The sequence below is a fragment of the Mus pahari genome, chromosome 11 (assembly GCF_900095145.1).
Source record: "Mus pahari chromosome 11, PAHARI_EIJ_v1.1, whole genome shotgun sequence".
NCBI lineage: Eukaryota > Metazoa > Chordata > Mammalia > Rodentia > Muridae > Mus > Mus pahari.
In genome coordinates, this window is record NC_034600.1 from 55,739,410 (window position 1) to 55,761,788 (window position 22,379).

At 45.3% G+C, this 22,379-nt stretch overlaps 1 protein-coding gene across 1 annotated transcript in view; it reads right to left on the reverse strand.

Annotated features, from left to right (window-relative positions):
• Skp2 (S-phase kinase associated protein 2) overlaps positions 1 to 22,379 on the reverse strand; it is a 30,457-nt gene that overhangs the window by 3,086 nt on the left and 4,992 nt on the right. The window contains exons 3-9 of the mRNA XM_021208325.2: positions 13,882 to 13,993; positions 11,030 to 11,173; positions 9,871 to 10,005; positions 8,219 to 8,317; positions 6,353 to 6,483; positions 2,112 to 2,163; positions 1,885 to 1,992 (exon numbers count right to left, since the gene is read on the reverse strand). Of these exons, the coding sequence (XP_021063984.1) occupies positions 1,885 to 1,992; positions 2,112 to 2,163; positions 6,353 to 6,483; positions 8,219 to 8,317; positions 9,871 to 10,005; positions 11,030 to 11,173; positions 13,882 to 13,993 (781 nt within the window). The remainder of the gene's footprint in view (positions 1 to 1,884; positions 1,993 to 2,111; positions 2,164 to 6,352; positions 6,484 to 8,218; positions 8,318 to 9,870; positions 10,006 to 11,029; positions 11,174 to 13,881; positions 13,994 to 22,379) is intronic.

Here is a 22,379-nt window from a genome sequence, read left to right on the forward strand (position 1 = left end):
ACACCACAAAAACCCATCACTGCCTCTTGTGTGCATCGGCTGCAATGCCGGAAAACCAGTCAGGGGCATCTTTACAGCGGGAGAGGAATGGGAACCGTCTACAGGATGCTCTTTAATTTGTGTAAAATAGTTAAGATGGCATCTTTTAGGGCTCTTAGTTCAAGTTTAATAAAGAGGCAGTCATCATACAGGAGGATGAGGCTGGCTGGATCACAGGCCAGCTTGGGGACAGATGCTGAGACTTGACCTCAGAAACAATAAAGACACTCAGTCAGGACTTGCCCCTTCCCCGGCCTGCATAACCCAGCTTCTCTTTCTAGAACTCAAACTGCCTTATCTAGTGAATTTTCAAACCTCTTAATTTCAAATCAGTGTTCTCTCCAACTTGGGTTTATTATGGAATGAGAAATAGGGAATACTGACATGAAAAATTCAGTGGGAGATAACACCAACTAAGGATAAAAGTAAATATAGCAGGGGTTTGCAGCAGTGGGGAACTTGAAGGTTTCTGAAATGTTTTAGAACACTATCAAAGAAAGTGAATTTTACTTTCCCATCTCTAAGATAGGACATCAGCTATTTTTCAGTGTGTCTCGGGCTGCTGTGTGGACAGTGTCCTTGAGACACACTGGTATTTCTATTAAGAACTTCAGATGTGTTCGTCGCCTCTAAGACTAACCCCAGGTATGGCACCAATGAATTCACCTTAAAGGATCTTCCACAGAATCGCTAGTATTTCCATGATGCTCACAGAGAACCATGCTGACGGTCAAGGACAGCACCATACTGTTCTCATTTGACTCAGCTGCTCTGACAGGAAACTAAAGCCCCTTATGTCTTCAAAGGTCAGATTTTGACAAGCTCTGCAGAGGGTCACCCATAGGTCGAGCCTCAAGCTCCTCACTGATCATGTGGGGACAACTGTGCAGGCAGGCTGTGTTCCTGCTGGATACAAGCAGGTGAGGAGCCAGAGATCCATGCATATGAATTTGAGCTGCAACATTTGCATCCTTTTTAGGCAGCGCTTTTCTAAACAGGGCTCTAGGTAGCTAATGCTCCTGACACTAGTTAAAATGGTTGGTTTAGTTACATAATTACCAGACTTCGCAATTTTACTGAATTCTTTATACTTCATACTTTATATTCATTACTGAAACTGATCTAACCCATGCATTTGAGGAATAATTTGTTCTTTAAATTCACCATTTTTAGGTGGGAAGCATTAAAACTGGCATTCTGATAGCAGGATAAGTGGTACCAGTCTCCTCCAAGCCATATGACCCTTCTGCAGTACAAAGAATGGCACCCAGCAAAGTGCAAGGTTCTAACCCCTAGTGGTTTTCAGTGAAACTGCTGTACATTTTTATTTGGTGTAAGGAAGACTTTGGAATGAAGTAAGCAATGCCTGGATAAGATTCTTAACTTTCATGGACCTACATAATATGCCCTCTGTTCAGATAGCATCAGGCTCTTGTAGACCAGTTCTTCTCATCTGCCAGTCCTTCACCTCCTCTGACCATCCGAGATGCCCATCATTAGATTATAGGAATTCCCTGTGAGTTTTAAGAATGAGTGGGAGACGTCTCCCACACACATTGGGCGTGCCTTCCGTGCTCAGTGGCTGCCCCAGAGGAAGAAGCTTCCTTTTGTAAGTCCTTCAGACACTAGGATAGCATTCTAAGAGGAGCTGTTAGTTAATAAGCTTAGTCAATTCAGGATTACCGGACATTCTGTGAACTATTTCGATATTCTTTCCTGGGCATTTTGTGACACATCAATATCAATGTTCATGCTCTGAACATGTAATCATCCATGTAAAGATGGATTTTACTACCGAGTTTTGGCCTCTGCTTTTTCACCAGCGTAAATGTAAAACATACTTACAGTAGGGTATCAGGTATTATATCATAGCACCGGCTGAGCGAGAGGTGTTGGAGGTAGTTGAGTTGAAAAAATTCTGGAAAGCAGTCATTCTTTAGCATGATACTGTCACTGCAACCGAAAGGAAGAAAGATTCAAAAGCACGCCGACCGAGAGTGCTACTGTTAATCCCTGCTTGAGATCCTCCCCCCATTTCACAACGCACCCCAAAGTTTGATCTAAAACAGTACCTTAAGTCGAGGCGGATGAGGTTGGGGCATCGTTTAATTATGGTACAAAGATCTAGAAAAGGCAAACAGATGTCATGGTCACGGTCACTGTTAAACAAGGCAGGAGAAAAGGACATGTGGGGCATCTGAGGCAGGGCAGTTAAAGTTCGACATGACACAGGACTGTCCCGCCATAGAAGTTTCCGGCAGACGAAGTCCGGGAAATCACCCGGGAATCTGCCGTAAATGTTAAAGGAGCTGTGGGAAGCCCTGGATAATAACTCTTTATGTAGCAAAGTAAGTGGCCAGGAAGAACAGGAAATCCCACTTCTTAACAGCAAACAGAAAGACAAACCCACAGGACCAAATGCCAGGCCATAAAGGCGTATCAGGATGTCTCTTCAGTGCGGGGAATCATGGACGACATATTAAAAAACTGTTCTGCCATAACCGTTAAGAATGAGCTTTCAACTCAGATTACAACCCAGTAAATTCCATATATATTCGGGTTTTAAATGCAACTTTCAATGAATTACTTGCGGAATCTCGGGTTAGGTAGAGAGTGTCCACACATAAAGAAAAACCACCTGTAATCCCAGGACCAGGGAGGCAGAGGCTAAAGAACTGCTGCATACTGTAGACCAGTTTAGATGACATAGCCAGTTCTAGGCCAACCAGGGCTAGATAGTAACACTCTGCCTCAAAAATAACCAAGTTCTGCCATGCTAATCATATAGAAGTGTTGGAAAAATGGTGTGTTTGACATAAGCGAAACAGATTAATAGTCTTAAGGATAAACAGTACATCAAGAGCATACACATCTGCAGAAGGGCGGAGCAAGAAATACTGGTAAAATAGCTGCCAAGACGCTCGGAGTAGAAGCACTAGCCATCAAGCCTCAAGTTTGGTCATTTCTGGAACCCACGGGGTGGAACAAGTCCTCTGATCGCCACGCATTGGCCAGGATACATTCCCTGAGGGCCTCCGCTTTCCAAAACCAGTAGGTGTAAAACAAATGCCAGGAAAGGTTTTGCATGGAAACAAAAAACAAAATACACACACACTGCACTGTAATCTTCATCTAATCAGAACACACGTCATACAAGTAGAGAAAAGGAAAAGCTTGAAGAACTATGCCAGGCTGCAACCTGCCGCTAGAGGGAGCACGGAGATTATACGCTTTGCAGAATTTATAGGAGGGTGACATAAACTGACACACTTTTTAAAGTGGAAAACAAATTTTAAAATGTAACTTATTTAAAATCGCTAATTCCATGCGATGTTTGAATGATTTCTCTCATAGATGTATCTGTTGTCTCATTTCTTCTATATTAGTTTTGTATTTTCAAATCTTTCTCAACATACTGATTTGGCCGTGTGGCAGTCACCCAGATTTATGTCTAAAACAGTCCGTTTCTGCCCTGGGTCTGTCCCTGTCCTAAACTGCACAGCACCTGATAAGTCATGGGTTCAGTGTCTTAGGCCAAACTTTGGAGATCACAGATCAGTTAACTGTTACTTACTCCTCATAGCCAGTCTGCTGTCACCAAATCCTGTTATGCCAGTGTCCCAAATGTGTCCAGATCTGATCCTTTCTTAGCACCTCAGCCATTACCACCCTAGTTTCCTAACTGTCCTCCCTGTTTTCCCCTCCCCCCCCCGCAACCCCACCCCCAGCCTTTTCTCAATGTGGCATCAGAGTGCATGGTTTCAAGGGTAGGTCAGGTCACGGCATGCCTCGCTCGGCATATCCACAGCTCTTTCCTTCTGTGTTGGCAGCCTTACCTCTGCCACCACCTCATCCGTGAGCTCCCACACCAAAGGCCTTTGTACCCGTGGTCCTTTGTTCTAGAGTGTTCTCCCACAACTGCCTAAGTATTTCTCATTTAGATAAGAGGTCTTCTCTTTGATCACTACATCTAGTTCCAGAAATGTAGTCAGGTGTTTATAGGCTCAGAGGCCCTCCCTGACCATTCTATACAAAGGTAGCCCCTTCCTGCTTCAGGAGACTTACCCACTCTGCTTTACTCTCTTCCCTCCATTACAGCTCCATTCATAGCATTCAGGAAGTCTGCTCCCGGTGTGTCTGTTTTGCTTTGTGTATTTTTATATTGATAATTCTATAATAAGAATTTAAAGTGTTTAAAGGGAAAAATGTCGAAGTACCGAGTAAGGACTGATAGGAAATCAAGACATGCTGCAGTTTTACAGATCTACTCTGCCTCCCTGTCTGAAGGCAGGCACCTGCAATGGTGGTGGTTCACATGTAGATCTCAGACCAGTCATGAAGACCAATTATGTTAGTCTGACAGATCTTTCTTCTTATTAAGCCCCGGAGAAACAGTTTCCAAATACTACCTAAGTGTTAAGATGCATCTCAAGATGTTTGGTTCACATCTTTTTAAACATAATAAGTAAATTACTTCTCCCCAGGGTGAGCTAATACCATTCTCAAGACACCAGGCAGGGTTGGTTTTAGACTAAATTGATTTGACTTTGTGCAGCTAGACTGAATATTAGCCGGAGGCTGAGCTACGGAGCTGTTAACTAACAAGAACAACAACAACAAACACTATTCCTTTTGCAACCTCTTATTGGTACAAATTAAGACTCTCAGTGTTACACACACAGCACAAAGCATAGCCAAGTGTCAGCTTTATGAACACTATAGCTGTTCCCCACCCGACTTGAAACGCCTGTGTTCACCCACATTGTCTTTTAGATGAATTAAAAGGTTGAAGGTGTAAATGCTAACTTTTTAGGTTTCTAGCAGGATTTTTCAATCCAAACAGTGCTGACAATTTTGCTGGATTCCTGTGATGTTCAGCAGCAGTTCTGGCTGCTGTCCACTAGATGGCAGCAGCACACCTGCCCTGAGACCATCAAAACCATTCCTTTGTAAGCAAAGCTTGCTGCTAGATGAAAGCCACTTCTCAGTCAAGTCATGCTTTTGTATCCCTGGGGAATGACTCCAGGTTCCCACCTGGATGCTCAAATCCAAGGAAACTGAAGTCACTATGCCCATCTTCTTGTCTGCTTACTTATATCTGACATGATGTAAATGCTGTGTGAGGAGTTGTTACACGCAACTGATCAGCAACTCATGCCGAGAAAAGTTCTTAGATGTTTAATACAGATGCAGTAGTTTTTCCTGGTTATTTTTGATCTGTTAATGGTTGAATGTGGGTGCAGAGCCCATAGATCGAGAGGGCTGACTTTACTGTATTTACTTACATTTACATTGGGGTCTGCATAGTAATTTTGTTTTATTGAAACCAGTTCTGCCGGGCAGTGGTGGCGCATGCCTTTAATCCCAGCACCTGGGAGGCAGAGGCAGGCAGATTTCTGAGTTCGAGGCCAGCCTGGTCTGCAAAGTGAGTTCCAGGACATCCAGGAAGACTACACAAAGGAACCCTGTCTCGAAAAAAAAAACAAAAAATAAAACGAAACAAAACAAAAAACAGTTCTGGGATTGAGGAGTTGGCTCAGTCAGTAAAGTACTTGAGTTTGATATGTAGCATTTGTGCAAACAAACAAACAAACAAACAAAATAAAAAAAGCCCCAAACCCAGGCAGCATAGCATTCACCTGTAACCTCAGGACTGGGCAAATAGATGCTTGCCTGCCAGTCAGTCTAGCAAAATCAATGCGCTCCAGGGTCACTGAGAGACCCGGTCTCATAAAATAAGGCAGAGGGCCTGGAAAGGCAGAGCTGTGGCTGGGAGCACTTGCTGCTCCTGCAAAGGACAGGAGTTTGATTCCTAGAAACCACATGACAACAAGGGGTCTGTAACCCCAGGTGCAGAAGGTCTGATACTGCTGCAGGCACTGCACACACATGGGATACAGGCATGAATACAGGCAGAAGACCCACACATACAAGGAAACATTAAAAAAACAAAGGTGGAGAACTACTGAGGTGGTCAGTCACTCAATGTTGACCTTGGTCTTCAAGTACACACAAGTAGACACACAAGTACATACACACGCACATGTACACATACACACACAAGTACACACCCAAGTACAGCCACACAAGTGCACACACACACACCGCTTTAAAGGGCCCGCCATCTAGGCCCAGGACTCATGGCTTGCTTCCGGGTCAGAAGCTATTTACCTTTTCCTAACTCTTCTGACGAACAATCCCTATGCTGAAGACCCAGACAACCTGCGCACTGAACTAAGGGAGACAAGCGGGTAGCTGACACCTCAGAAGCCCGCCATAAAGCCTCGGTGGGCCCTGGCTGAGAAGCTCTAACCTGTTTTCTGGAGGTTCTTTCGGTAGCCACTGAGGTTCAGCTGGGTGATGGTGCCTGGTAAATGTGCCACAGCCGCTTGCACATGCTTTTCAGTGAAGTCAAAGCACCAGGAGAGATTTAGCTCATCCAGTCTGCAGGAAAGAAGGATAAGAAGCAGCATGAATCCATCAGGACAGGGGTGACCTAAGCTGGGCATATGGACACACAGGAAGCCAGACTGCTGACCGTGGCACGCGCAGACTATTCGTTGTGTTGTTCATTTGAAAAGGCATGTCTTTCTCTGAAAACCCATACCCTGCTAGCTCCTTGGTGATCAGAGCAAAGGCCCCAGTCAATAGCCCTCCTTCTTGGAATGCAGGTTGAAAACTGTAGCCCCTATGTTTCTTTCTCAAAGCTACATTGTTGTCAAAAAAACACAGGAAGGCTATCAACTCCAATGTTTTATAAAACCCACAGAGGATTGTGGGAAGTGGGTGTGGCCACATGGGCCAAGATGGCGCCCTGGCTCATTGCCAAGCCCCATGATCCCTGCTTGTTTACCAAGAACCTGATCATGCGCACCTGAATGATCATGCGCTGCCCACCTGACGCATAGCATCATACAGCATGATATTGAGTCACTGGCCTATCAATGCGCACCCTGTCTGTGTGCATGGTTCGTGTACAGAGCGTGCTGAATGCTGATTGGATCATGAAGAGTGGTGAGGGACGAGTTCAGAGGATGGATGCGGATAAATTGGGCGACCCCCCCAGAATAAAGCGGAAGCTGCTTGAACCCTGTCTTGGTGTATGTGTCGTCTTTTCCCCACCTCTGCTGGTCGGCGTCTGGGGTCCTGGCAGAGGATGCTGTAAAAATGTCTTTCTTCCAGTTCTCCCCTGCTAGGAGAGCCAGCGAGTTTCAGTCAACATCCAGTCTACCTCCTTCCCTTTGCATCTCTGCTGACTGGATGTAGTGCTATAGATTGTGTCTGCCTCATATTCTGATCCAAAGGGGACTCACTGCTGACAGATCACTAAGAAGACATAGTTTCAAATGGTATTCCAGAAAGACAAAGAGATAGTTAAAGAACATAAACACAGGCAGGCTATTGTGCATCCTGAGCTCATGCCTCCTCTCACTTATTGAAGGGAAATGAAATTTAAAATAAAATTTAAGGCCTGGGATTCATGTAACTTATGTCCAGAGAGTTGTTTTGTGAGCTTAGAAGCCTGAGGCTGGGAACCTAGCAGGCCCGGGCAAGTCCCAGCAGGCCTGCCATTACACAGTAACCAGATGTTCCGCTGACCCGCCCCTCAGGTTCCTGACATCCTAACTTGCTGACCTGTAATCATTCTGCTGATGTTTAAATGAGCCAATCGTGTGTAACCGCCAATTCTTGCTAGCTCTGACCCCTCCCCCTATAAAAAAAAACCCTAGCTTTCGAGCCACATGGTCGGCGCCTCTACCTCCCGTGTGAGGTATGCATTGGCCCGGAGCTCCGCCAATAAACTGCCTCGTGTTTTTACATCAAGATGGTTTATTCGTGGTTTTTGGGTGCCACCTTCTCGAGACTGGCGTGGGGAGGGCTCCCCACGGAAGTCTTTCATTAGCAGTAAAGTAAGATGTAAATGGGATCACCCATATTAACTGTGGTTCAGTTAGATATAAATAGAAATCAATCACACTGATAAACACATTCCTTCACTTCCCTTTAACAGCAGAGAGAAGGGGACACTACCCAAGCGCCCCTCCCTCACAAACAGTTTAGCCTGAAAGTTGGTGTGGCAAAGACACCACACTGCTCAAGTCAAGAATGAGGGGCCACTCAGAAGTCCATCCAGACACCCAGAGGCAAAGCGTCACTGTGACGTGAAGATCTTTCCTACCTGGAGCAGCTGCTTAGCAGAGTCGCCACGGCAGACTCAGAGAATCCAGAACACCCACAAAGGTTTAGTCGCACCAAGTTTTCATTCTGTGCAAGAGTGCTAGAAAAGAGAAACGCTAGAAGAATTAATTGCATCAGTGGTGAGTCCTGGTGTGTGTGCCTGTGTGTGTGTGTGTGTAAATGTAATTGAGTACACACGATTTTGAGTCCGAAATGGGCTCCAAAATCTGTATTTCAGGTTGGTGAGATGGCTCAGTGGGTAAGAGCCACTGACTGTTCTACTGAAGGTCCTGAGTTCAAATCCCAGCAACAACATGGTGGCTCACAGCCACCCATAATGAGATCTGATGTCCTCTTCTGGTGTGTCAGAAGACAGCTATAGTATACTAATTTATAGTAATAAATAAATCTTTGGGCCAGAGCCAGCAGGGACAGAGCGAGGGGGGGGGGAGGGGAATTGACTGGAATGAGCAGAGGTCCTAAATTCAATTCCCAACAACCAGATGAAGGCTCACAACCATCTGTACAGCTACAGTGTGTACTCATATACATAAAATCAATAAATCTTTTAAAAAAAGATCTCTATTTCACTAGTCACAGTTGAGTGACTTGCTTTGGCTATGCATTTGCAAACTGGTGAGAGCATCTTCTTGCTGGGGTTGGAAAGAAGGTTAAATGACACAATGTACTGAGGGATTTGCAAAGTACTTGCAGTATAAACGCACAAGATACACCAGTGAGTGTATCTTTTACGTGAAAAGGCTCACCCTCTCCTCTTAGGGACCCTCAGTGGTGATGAGCGGTTCTGGAGTTAATTCTTGGTTTGGTTTGATTCACTGTGTGAATTTGGACAAGCGATCCAGCCTTTCCATGCCTCAGTTTTCACGTATGTGGAAAGGTCGAGAGCTTAAGGCTTCTCTCAGAATTATGCTTAGGTTAGCATGTACCACATTATGTGCTATCACTCTTGTTCCGGTCTTCCTATCAGGCTTCCCCTTTTCTCATCTGACTAGTGCAATGTCCTAACATGCATGCAACTAGCAAATTAATTAAGTACATCACAATCTGACACAGCTCTTCCATTCCCAGAACCATGATGCACCATGCTTCGTGGCCTCTTTGCAAACCAGCAGAGGCTCCACAGAAGGCCATTATTCTAAGCTATGATCCTCCTCATCTCTCTGATGTCTGTGCTCTGGCTACTACCAGCTAGTGAGGCCTTCAGAACAGCAGCAGTTGTCCTGAGGCTGCTTCTGCTGTCCTATCTCTTTGGAGATCTCCTACCTGAATATCGTCAGTGGCCAGCCTGCAAGTCAGTACTCTGAGAAGCCTGCCTCCTTGCATTCAATCAGTTCCCCCGGAATGTTGCCGCATGGCCAGCAATGCATTTAACTAACACTCTGCCCTGTAGTTATCTGTCCCACCCATGAACGAGGTGCAGACCACATACTGTTCGCCCCTTTTCTCTCTCACACCTAGAGTAGGCTCTGGCATATGGTCAGCATTCAAGTGTCTGCCGTCTTGAACATCTTAGACAGTTCTGGTTATTTGGTATGTCCTTCTGGACATGTACACAGGGACACTGTGATCATATACAAGAAACGTTGCCACACAAAGCAACTATCTTCACGACACACTTCAGGCATCACTCACTTGACAATGGGATCTGAGAGCTGCAGGCCTTCCAGGCTTAGATTCTGCAGCTTGTAGCACTCGGACAGAATCTTGTGGAGGTTTGACACATTTATCACTGAGTTCGACAGGTCCATGTGCTGTACCCGGAAAGAGCTGTATACAGGAGAGAAAAGAGGCCCTGTAAGGTGACTCACACAAGTGATCCCATCACCCCTTCCTGTCCGCACATGACAGCCAATCACAAACATGACTAAAGACCCATTATAAATACTGAAGAAAGAGCTGATCATAAAACAAATTGCTTCTAGCTAATTCCTATCCTCAATCATTTTTAAAAGTCAAGATTTCCCAAGCACAGTTGTTGCTGCCAACACAGTCGCACTCCTAAAATTAAAAGGCGGGTATTATGAGAATGAGCTGGCTACACGTGCCCAGGGTGTGTGGTAAGCCTATGGTGACTCCTGGCTGCTGGTCCGGGTTGAGCGGCTGAGCAACAACCATGTTTACTAAGAGAAGGAGGACAGTAGAGGAACCTGTTTTAATGGGAGACCTAGTGTTTAGCTTTAGATATGCTAATATCGAAGTACTCAAGTTCAGGTGTGGAAGCTTTTCAGTAATTAAAATGAAGAATTTTGAAGAGGACCAGACTAACCTAAGGGTCTGAGAATCCTGAGCATAAATGTGGATGCACAGGACACAACATGTCCGAGAACAGCAAGTAGAGAAGACAGAGGACAAATCCTGAACTGAACATAGGGGAGGCAGTGGAGGAACAGGCTGGCAGGAAATAAAAGCATCGGGAAATGGACCATGGAAAGCAGGGAAGGCACTAGAATTGAGAAATGTTCTGCTGTCTTTAGCTTGCTTTTCTCTTCCGTCTCCTAGCTATTCGTCAGAGGTATCAGATAGCATGAAACCTTAGTATCCCATAATTTGCAGCACCAGAGAAGTATTTTTTCAAAATAGTTTACAAAACAAAAAGAGAAGGCATTTTTTTTTTCCAGGTTGCAAATCTGTCTGTGATAGGGCAGAAAGCCCATGATGCATTATGGGAATATTCCTCCGCTTTGTTATAGATGGGCAGAGGGATGGAAGTGGCCATTAGGCACATATCATGCAGTGTTCGACAGAGGAGGACGAGCCATTCCCACCTCCATATCCAGCCATTCCTTCTTACCTGAAGCTTTCACCCAGTGGCTGCTCCATAAAAGACCGAGGGCAGCGGAAGGCGACCACGCCTCGGGAGAGCAAGCGCACAGTCACATCTGGGTGCAAATTTTTACCCGCGAGGTCGAGGGACTGCCAGAGAGACTCATCGAGCCTAAAACAAAGAGGGGTGCTTCATTTCGTTAAGTTGGCCAAGGCCAATTCTGGGACCCTTAAAGTCATGGCTAACATGGAAGGCATGGCTGCTGGACTTCCTTAAAGCAAACCTGAAGAGCTTTTGCTTCCAAGCTGACCATGAAATACTAAACATTTCTTGGTCACAGCAGCAATACGCTCTCATGTTTCTTTCTGTAGGTTATCTGATGCTAAAGCTAGAAATGCTAATAACCTGGAACCAGAGAACAAAATCCTATCAGTAAATGTAATTTGACAAGTTTAGAAATCTCTTAAAATTGCTTATTACGGGCTGGAGAGATGGCTCAGTGGTTAAGAGCACTGACTGCTCTTTCAGAGGTCCTGAGATCAAATCCTATCAACCACATGCTGGCTCACAACCATCTGTAATGAGATCTCATGCCCTCTTCTGGTGTGTCTGAAGACAGCTACAGTGTACTTACATATAATAAATGAATAAATAAATCTTTTAAAAAGATGCTTATTACAAGGTGCATAGGTTCCAAACTTCCTAAACGATTCTGATTTCTATTTCTGTGAAGTGTAAACGGGTTGCCACGATTGCCACGATTACCAGAAGTTTCATGAAAATATAAATGAAGGAAGAAAAATAGGTATTATTTCATGGGAAAAACCAATCACATAGCCAGGGAAAAGTCATGGCTTGACTCAGTTCCATATTTGTATACATGCACAAGTGTATATACATATTTATACTAATGTTAAAGGAAAGAGGGAAGTACTAGATTATATGGATTTTCTAACACACATAGACACACACACACATTCCGAAAATAGACTGCACTTCAATCAGTGTTTCTTTTTAAAGCATTATTTTTGTTTACCTGTCTATGTTTGTGTAAGCAAACACCATGTGTGTGTGTGTGTGTGTGTGTGTTCTCCAAGGCCAGGTGAAGTTACAGGCTGCTTTGAGCTGCCTGACATCTTGACATCTACTGAGTGTTCAGTTGAATTCAGTTAGGGAAGCAAGAGAAACCATGCCGTGCAAAAGAATTCTTTCTCTTAAACTTATTTGAAATAAACACTCATCAACCAATTTGAATTAGTTTTTCTACAAAACTTTGCTAATAATATATGATTTGACTATTAAAAAGGCAGGCTATAGATCTGATATCCTAAAGAAAGTGGCAAACTTTGTATCTTTCTCTTGTCCACACTGAAATCTACCTAAAAAAAAAAACAAAACCAAAAAACCAAAATAGATAGATCATTCTCTGATTATCTCAGATCTCAATGTCTCTCCTTTCAAAGAAGTAAAGGGCAGCAGGCTTCCTTCTCGAGAGCAACCCAGGACAAGTCTGGAAGCATTTACTCTGCCCCAAATGACACAGTGTTACCCTGGAAAGGGAAGATGAATTCAGCAGCCACCCCTTCCCTAAGCCAAATGTAACCAGTAATGGCTGGAGCTAACAAGACCTTAGTCTTATTTGAGGGTGTACTTCACCAACGAATGTTCTTGACCCTGTAGTTTCTTCAACTCATAACTCAGAATAATACAACGTTATCATTTTAGCCTATGGGAAAGATTAAATTACTAGGTCAGTTACTATTCTAGGACAATGGGGATTGCCGGACCAAAGGGAAGATGTAGGTCCAAGGTACAAGGTTGTCAAAGATACAGAGAATAAACAAGTCTTGGGAGTAATACTGTTTTGCACTTGGGAATTTATGCTAAAGAGCATGTTTTAGGCGCTTCAGTTACACCCACACCTGTAAAAAGTAACTATGCAAGATTATGGTTATGTTAATTTGCTTGAGTATAGTAGCTATCTAGTGACATACACCCACAGCAAAACATAGACTGCATACCTTAAATACATCCAAGGTTTTAGAAAGGTTAGGTTTTTTTGCTTGGTTTGAAAAAATGCATAGGTGGTGGGAAAAGAACAAGTCTCTGGTGGAAACGAAATGTAGCCAGGGCTGTGGAAACCTTCCTTCTCACCTGCTAAGACAACTGTGCAGGCTTAGGCCTGGGGCAGTGTGTAGCTCAGTGATAAGAGCTCCTGCCTCATCTGAGGCACTGGGTAAACTCCTGAACATCCCACACAACAACGACAAACCCATTCCCTCTTTCCTGCACACACACACATTAAGTATAGCCAAGAACCAGCTAAGACTAGCTCCAGTGGCCCTTGTTCAGTAGCCCCAGCACCATTCATTTTATCCTTAGGAGTATCCCTCGATGAAGGGTCAATTATGGCTATCTTATACACACAGCGTGACCAGGCTCAGAAATGACAGGTAACTTGTCCAGGTCATGGAGAGCATATGTAAAAACAGGCTGGGCACACACCGTCCAAGGATAGAGACTTCGCTGTACCCTTCCTCTGTGCTCCCAGCCGGGTCCTCAGTACTGAGTCATCTTGCTGCCCTCCAGATCTCCTTTCCTCTCAGCACACCACCTGGCCCAAACTGGTATATCCCTGGCAAACAAGTGCGGAACTGAACAGAGGCTATCAGAAATAGGTAAGACTAACCCACAGGAGACCCCTCCATCTGACTGTGAAACGGCTTCACTGACTTGAACGACAGTAAAAAGGGGCTGGATTTGCTTAGGGGTAGCTATGTTCTACGGTGTGACTGTTAAGTCTCGCCAGACTCACAAGAGCACACGACCCTCTTCCTTTCCCTCCTCTCTCTATGCCCAGAAGGGTGAAGAATACTCACGAGAGGCGGTACCACCTCTTGCAAACGCCCGAGACTCTCAGCAGCTCAGGGAGGCACAGACAGGAAAAGATCCCCAGGAGCAGTTCATCTGGAAGGGAGTCCCAGGAGACACCTGCAAGGAAGCAGAGCAGGGTCTCTATCTCTGAATTCTTCCCCGTCACAGTCGTGGAGTCCCGCCAAGCATGAGTCACGCACGAGCACGTGTCAAGTTCATGCCACAGAGCTCAAAGGGAATAACTCCGATGTATTTCTCAGTACCATACACTGACTCACACTGGGGTGGTTGGAATGAGATCGCCCCCTATAATCCTGAACATTTGAATTCTTGCTTCCAAGTTGGTGGCGCTCGCTGGCTGAGTGGGTGGCGCTCGCTGGCTGAGTGGGTTTAGGAGGTATGACTTTGCTGGAAGCACCTCACTGGGGTGGACTTTGAGGTTTCCAAGCCCCAGACACTCCCCGTCAGCTTTCCCTGCTTCCGGCTTAAGAAGAAGGTGTGAGCTCTCAGTCTTTGCTGTGACCCTATCCGCTGCTTGCTCTCTCAGGACTCCCTGATATCCGTGCCATTGCGGACCCCTCCCACCTGAACCCTGAGCCCAACAAACTCTTTCTTCCGGAAGTCGTCTGCGTCATTGTGATAGTTATCACAAGAACAGCAAACTCCCTAAGACAAGTGCTGCTGCGAGTGTCCCACTTTCTTAGCAGTGAGACTCGAAGAACAAGAACATTTTCCCACCGGGCGTGGTGGCGCAGGCCTTTAATCCCAGCACTTGGGAGGCAGAGGCAGGAAGATTTCTGAGTTCGAGGCCAGCCTGNTCTACANAGTGAGTTCCAGGGCAGCCAGGGCGATACAGAGAAACCCTGTCTCGAAAAACCAAAAAAAAAAAAAAAAAAAAAAAGGTTATTTTCCTCTTGGTCCCAGGCTGGCAGAGACAAGCAGATTGGCCCTGGCACAGAACAAGTCCCCAGCCACCCAATAAACTGTGATGCTTGAAGCCACAAAGGCTCCCTTCTCACATGTGGCCTTCTTCCCTCTTGGAGTACAGACTGTACACCCCAGGGACAGGGCTTCTCTATGTAGCACTGGCTATCCTGGAATTCACTCTGTAGGTCAGGCTGGTCCCAAACTCAGAGATCCTTCTGTCTCTGCCTCTTGATGCTGGGATTAAAAAGGCTTTCACCACCACTGCCTCGCCTTCACTTCTTAATCCAACAAGTATTTCAAGATTCTCTACTTACGGTGCCAAGCAACATAAGATCTGCAGACAGAATAAGAACAACGAAAGAAAGATTTTACCTTCATAAAGCAGGCGTGTTATGGAGGAAACAGACAGTTATACACGAAACAAGTGCGCTCTGTGACATTTGAAAAGGGATGCCAGCTATGAAGAGAAATTCAGCCAGGAAGTGAAGCCTCAGGCACAGCCAATACCTGTGAACACTGTGGGGTGGAGGGTGCTCCTGGGGCAGCAGTCGCAGAGTCCAAACAGACCTAGGTAATGGAGTAAGCTGCGGATCTGTGCTCTGGACTCTGCAGAAGGCAGGCTCGCTTTGAAGAACAGAGCTAAGAAGGGTAGTGGCGGGGAATGGAATGAGAAGCAGGAGGGGAGAGCTACGGAGAAAGACCTTTGGCTTCCATTTAACAAGGAGCTCCTAGATAGCGGTGAGCACAGAATTGCCAGTGGTTCCTTGAAGTTCTGGGAAGGTCAGTGTGGCTGTGGTCACAGTGGACGGGAGTGGGAGAAAGGTTAACGTAGCTTTGTCTCAGGGAAGTGGTTTCTAGGCGACTTCCACCAGCCTATCTACAGCTGATCTAATTCCAGGCTCTCTACCTTCCTGTCCCCAAGAGGAGAAAGGGCCCTGTATCTGTTGCGATCTATGGAGCTTACAGAGCACATATGTGAAGCAGGTACCGTGAACAGGGAAGAGGCCTCAGTGGAGAAGGGCATTGGGGGCGGCCCCTGGCAGTCTTTCTGGACTGTCTCTGAGAGAAATCCTGCCTGTCTTTCTTTTTTTTTTTTTTTAAAGATTTATTTATTTACTGTGTACACTGTAGCTGTCTTCAGACACTCCAGAAGAGGGAGTCAGATCTTGTTACGGATGGTTGTGAGCCACCATGTGGTTGCTGGGATCTGAACTCTAGACCTTTGGAAGAGCAGTCGGGTGCTCTTACCCACTGAGCCATCTCACCAGCCCCCTGCCTGTCTTTCAACTTCATTCTTTCAACAGAGCCAGACACTCACTCAGCCTGTGTCCACATTACTTAGCACAAGGATCAACCTGTGATGGCTCAACTCATTCTTTAATCTGTTGCTTATTTAGAAGTGTGTTTCAGCCACTGGAGTCTGCTGTAATTCTTAGGATAAGTCATTCTGGGTGGCACCTGGATGCCATTCACCTAAAATAAAACTGCTACTAACGGCTTCCTCCTACGGGAAGCCTTATGACCAATGGAGGTCCCTTGTGTATGTAACCTCAACAGTGACTCATCTGTTTAGGCCTCCCAGGTCCACAAGATCCTGCAAAGAAAAATCTCATTTGTTTTACAGACTAGGGAGTAAAATTTGATCCATTCATATATTTGCTAAACAATCAATTCAACCCCAAGGTTTGTTCTTGGGGTACAAAATAACCTAAGCACACCCAGATCCCTATTCTATTACGAAGCTGGGAGACAAAAAAGATACTCCAACTGTCTATCACGCTTGGCTACAGGAGGGCCCACAAATCTCGGCAGCATCTGGGGCACAAGGTTGGTCAGGGAAGGCGTCTGGGAAGCTGCGACCCCCTTGTGCTCAATCAAAGGCTGTGCTGTCAGTCTAGTTCAGTGTGGGAGAGGTCTGGTGCACTCTGCTAGCTGTGAACCCACCATGTGGCTGAGCTCTCATCTCTTGTGAATTCCTCTATCGCACAAGTGCTGCAAGTTGAGATTTCACTCTGAACTACAAAGACCATCCCGCCCGATCCCTGGTGTATCTGAGAATTACCACACTAAAGGACTCAGCCCTCCCTGGAATCCCAGCGTGTTGCCTCTAGTCTATGATGCCGAGAAACTTGAGTCTCTCTAGGTCTGTTTTCGATCTGTAGGAGTGAGAATAAACAGATTTGCCTGGCAAAACTGTTCAGTGTGGAGATGAGGTGATATAGAAGATTTGAAATAATGCAGTACAGAGGCAGTCTTTCCTGTCCAGACTCCCTTGCTCTCCCCACGAAGTCAGCACATTTTCCTTCTGTATTTTTTTTTTCCATACTAGGAAGTACAATAGTTTGAATTCTCATGAACAGGCAAAAACCGTGATCAGAGGAGGGCCTGGTTATGCTGCAAGGGATTTACCCAAGCCCAACCCTCACATCTCCCTCTATCTCAGCTGTGGATCTCCAGAAGCAGATCCAGATCTGGCTTCAAGGAGTTTATCTGGCACTTAATGACAGGAAGCACCAGAGAAGTGGGGAAGGCAGACGCAACAGAGTGGAGGGAGGCCAGCTACCGCATGTTAACAGGCAGGCTGTTGCCATGGAAACTGGTTTAAACCTTCAGGGGTTCCAGGAGACCACCTGGAACCTGCCTCTGAGCTGTCTCACCAGAGGGTACAGGAGCTGGAGTCAGAGTCCACCAAGTGCTGTTGATTGTTAACTCTGGGCTCAAGGGTAACTCCTCAGCGTTGCTGCCCAGAGAAAGCCCTCAGGCACAGTTGCATCTGCATTCAGGAGAAAGCCTGGAGAACTAAGGAAAAGGTGAGCGGCAAGGGACCAGGGGTCAGCCAACAACAGCGTCCAATAAAGATGACTTGGGGAGGGAAGTTAGAGAAGCACGCCCACAAATGTATGACTGCATGACCTCATTCAGTGCTTGCTATTTTATGAGGAAGTTCTAAGAAAGCAGAGAAGAGAGAGAGAGAGAGAGAGAGGGAGAGGGAGGGAGGGAGGGAGAAAAAAAAAAAAAAAAAGAACAGCAAGAGCCCGGCGTGATGGCGCACACCTTTAACCCCAGCACTTGGGAGGCAGAGGCAGGTGAATTTCTGAGTTCGAGGCCAGCCTGGTCTAACAGAGTGAGTTCCAGGGCAGCCAGAGCTACACAGAGACACCCTGTCTCGAAACAAACAAACAAACAAACAAACGAAGAGCAAGGAATGCTCACGTGATAGGAGGAAAGTGTAGCACAATGTTGAATGCAAAGGCAGCAGGCCCAGGCACCAGGCAATGCAAGCAAACAGTCCAATACAGGGAGATTTGTAGTCTAGCTCATCCCACATTTAGCTTAAAAGACACTTGCTCTAAGAAGTAATTTCATGTCACCACCAAAGGACCACTCTCATGTTTGGGCAATGTGCAATGGCTAGCAGGTAATTGGAATTTGATAAATATTTGCTAAGTTCATTGGATCTTTTATTTCTATTAATTCTTAACATGACTGGCTAACCTTCTTTAACCGACTGTCAGTTGCTATGACTGGCTAACTTCCTTTACCCGACTAGTTGCTATATCAGCTTTAAGACCAGAACCTAAAACTGAATATTAGAAAAGTACCTGATTGATATTTCATGGGGGAAATAACTAACACTTCAGAGAAGAAATGCTGGCTTTATCTTAAATACAGGCAAAACTGTATAGGCCTTATAAGACCAGTTTCTTCATTTGAACAATAATAAATTGGTTTGTAACAAACACATGAGTGGTTGTCTTAGTCAGGGTTTCTATTCCTGCACAAACATCATGACTAAGAAGCAAGTTGGGGAGGAAAGGGTTTATTCGGCTTACACTTCCACATTGCTGTTCATCAACAAGGAAGTCAGGACTGGAACTCAAGCAGGTCAGGAAGCAGGAGCTGATGCAGAGGCCATGGAGGGATGTGACTTACTGGCTTGCTAGGCCTGCTCTCTTATAGAACCCAAGACTACCAGCCCAGAGATGGCACCACCCACAAGAGGACCTCCCCCCTTGATCACTAATTGAGAAAATGCCTTACAGCTGGGTCTCGTGGAGGCATTTCCCCAACTGAAGCTCCTTTCTCTGTGATAACTCCAGCTGTGTCAAGTTGACACAAAACTAGCCAGTACGGTGGTCTTTGATTAATGAACTAGTTTTGGGAGCTGGGTATGAGATACAGCTCATATCCAATAAATATCCTTAGTGGCAAATGGACTATTAAATAAATATATAAAATAGCAGTGAAAACTGCCATCTAATAGAAGCCCTAAAAACTCTCTGACTTTGTGTACATACACACACACACACACACACACAGTATTATTTCTCTCATTTTTATGTATGAGTACATTTATTTCAATGAAGCAAAATGATTTCACAAAGGCGACAGTAACTGTTAGGAAGGGAAGGGGGCAGAACAAGAGGCAAACTTGGGTTCCTAAATTCCCATGCCCCAAAGTGGAAGTTCAAGGTCACAAGAGGCAGAAGGTTGATGATGTCTCTGGTGGCAGAGAACATTGCTAAATGCTGCAACGCACCAATGAGATTAACCTCGAATGGGAGGGGCAGCAGTCCAGAAAATTATATAGCCTTAGCTAAGAGCAAGGTACCCAGGGCTCCAATCAGTTGACTATTCAGGACAACCCAGTTCTGGGGCCCCAGGGTGGAATGGGTGAGCCTGGAATTAGCTGTTGTCCCAGCAGATGAATGAGGCAGAAATTTGTCTCCAGTAGCTACCCTGGTGGCTAAAATCCAGGCCGTGATACACTTAATCTAATATTATTTGACATATTTAATTCTCAAAACATCAGTCATCTGTCTCCTGGATTCTTGACAACATGGCTGCCCAGTCTGTTTGCAAGCATAAGAGTGGACTATCTCCACTTTGATCTGCAAAACCCACCACAGCTTGCTACTGGTGGCCTAGAAGGGTAGCTAACCAGCACTGCTACCTGTGTCTTCTCAGGTGCAAACAAGTTTCCTCACTGTTAGTCCACTCCCCATGCCCTTCAACCTCCTTGGGAGAGAGGGTGTGGAGGAGTTCTAAGCACTTGAGCCCTGTAGTATGCCGAACTTGTCTTATTAGATCTGCTCATTTCTCAGAAGAGCACCGCCACTCAAGATCAGACTGCATCTCCAAAATGATTCAACAAACCTGACTTTAATTATATGCAGGCACGTGTATGCTTGTGCGTGTATGTCTACGTGAGGAGCTGCCCACAGAGGCCGGAGGTGTTGGATCTTCCGGAACTACAGTTGCTATTAAGAACCTGATATGGAACCCTTCCTGAAGAGCAGTAGATGCTCTTTACTGCTAAGCCGTATGTAGCCTCCCAAATTCTGACTTTTACGACTGCGTTTCAGCTGGGCTTTGTGTGCACACCGAAAACTCCAGTGCTCAAGAGGCAGGAACCAACACAGATGCACACGTATGAAAACACATATACACAGTGTCCCTCTACTCAAGTCTTATATAATGAAACTGTATTATAGGTGAAGGCACTGAGACCCTGATACTACTAAGAGTGCTCACACTTTGACCACTTTTACTGGCTTGATTTTGGTGGCACATTATAATCTGTGCTTTCTCCGTAGGGAACTAACTGCACAGATTTCTGCCACCCTAAGTGAACATTCCTTCATTTTCTCACAAACCACAGAGGCTGTACTAGTTAATATATTTGTATTTTGGGTACAGTGGGCCAGATAGAAAAAAAAAAAATAACACACAGCAAAATACCACTCACCACATACCCCTTTATTTCTACTACTTTTTCATCCTTGTGGGATATGAGAAATAATAAAGAAATAAGGGCAAGCAAACTATGAGAGTTGGGCTTTTTGTTCATTGTTACTACTATATTCCCAATACCTAGAACAGTACTTATGCTTGCTATGTATGCCAGAACTGGGGGTGTACGTCCATAATCTCAGCATTGTTTTAAATTTAAAGGTTTATTTATTTTATGAGTACCCTATCTGCGTGTACATCTGCAGGCCACAAGAGGGCACCAGATCACATTACAGATGGTTGTGAGCCACCCTGTGGCTGCTGGGAATTGAACTCAGGACCTTTGGAAGAGCAACCAGTGCTCTTAACCTCTGAGCCATCCCTCCAGCCCACATAATCTCAGCATTTGGCAGGAAGAGTCAGGAAGACTGTGCAATGTGTGAGGCCAACCAAATAGTGAGTTATAGCCATGGTTTTACAGGGATGCCTAGTCTCACAGTGAATAAAAACAAAAAGGTGGAATGACCACAAGGAAACTCTAAAGCAAGCAAAGATGACTAAAAGTGTCCCCACAATGACTCCAACACAACAACAGCTTGGGAGCTGGCGGGTCCTGCAATCAATTTAGTAGGCTTGCTGCTGCTGCTACTACTATTTTGCTTTGAACAAAACATTTTCTTTCTTTTGTGTAAGCAAGGGTAGGGTGTGGAGGCTGTTATAGTAGTTGGGCATCTCCTACCTTGTGGGTTTAAGACAGGGAGGGCAGCAGCTCAGTACTGATGGAAAATGCCTTTATGTGTGGAGCCATCTTGCCACCATTACCATTATTGTTATTATCTCCAGAATGGGGTAGAATAGAACAGGTAATATCCTAGGGAAAGGGGAATGATAATTCTATGAAACTCTTGTTTCAAAGTCTCCTATGGCAATATAAAATATATTTACTTCTTACTAGCTTAAAAAAAAAAAGTATGGGGAGAAAAATGTTTGCTTTGGGGTACTAAAAACACAGATTCTCAGGCGAAAGAAATTCTTTTGCCTGAACCTCTGGAATTCTGCACTTTGAACACGATTCCTTGTGGATTCTGATATCCTCTGTACTTTGGAGTTTTAGTCTGAGAGAGAACCTTTGCTGGGTCTGGAATTTGAAGAAGCTTAACAGCCCTGATAGAGCTTAATCAAGACATTAGTTCAAGCACATTTTCACCACGCTCACTCATTTATAAGATGAGGAACAGGCATTTAAGGACCATGAATAAAATGTGATTGCCCTCTTTCCGCTGCTTAGACAGTTTCCTGTTTCCTCCCCACTCCTTCCCTACGCTGGCCTGGCCCCGAGAGCCAGCTAGAACTGCCCTGCTATACGACGGACGGTCACATAGCTTTAATCATCCCACAGAAACAGATGCAGAGGAATTTACTTGCCAGATGTGAAGCTGGAATGCAGTCCGTGGTGAAAGCTTGCTTAGCAAGGGACCAACAAAAGCCCTGGGCCAGTCACCAGATCTGGGTAGAGCAGGCATAGCCTGTCCGGCCCTAATCCTGGCAGAGTTAATAGCCACCTGTCCTAACAATTGCATGGGATAAGATGGCTACACTGGAGGCCTAGGCTTGCTTCCGGGAGCTTGGTGGCACTCTTCTGGAGCAGCTGTCTCTCGGCTTACACCATGGGCCTACTTGTCATCCATAGCAATTAACAAGGGGATGATACTCATGAAAGTCAATTCATGCGTAAATGTATGCCACTGCCTTCTTTGTCTCCTAAACCACGAACACCCTTATGATTATTTTCCTCCCTCACTTTAGATATTTATTTTAAGCATCAATCTTTTTTTTTTTTTTT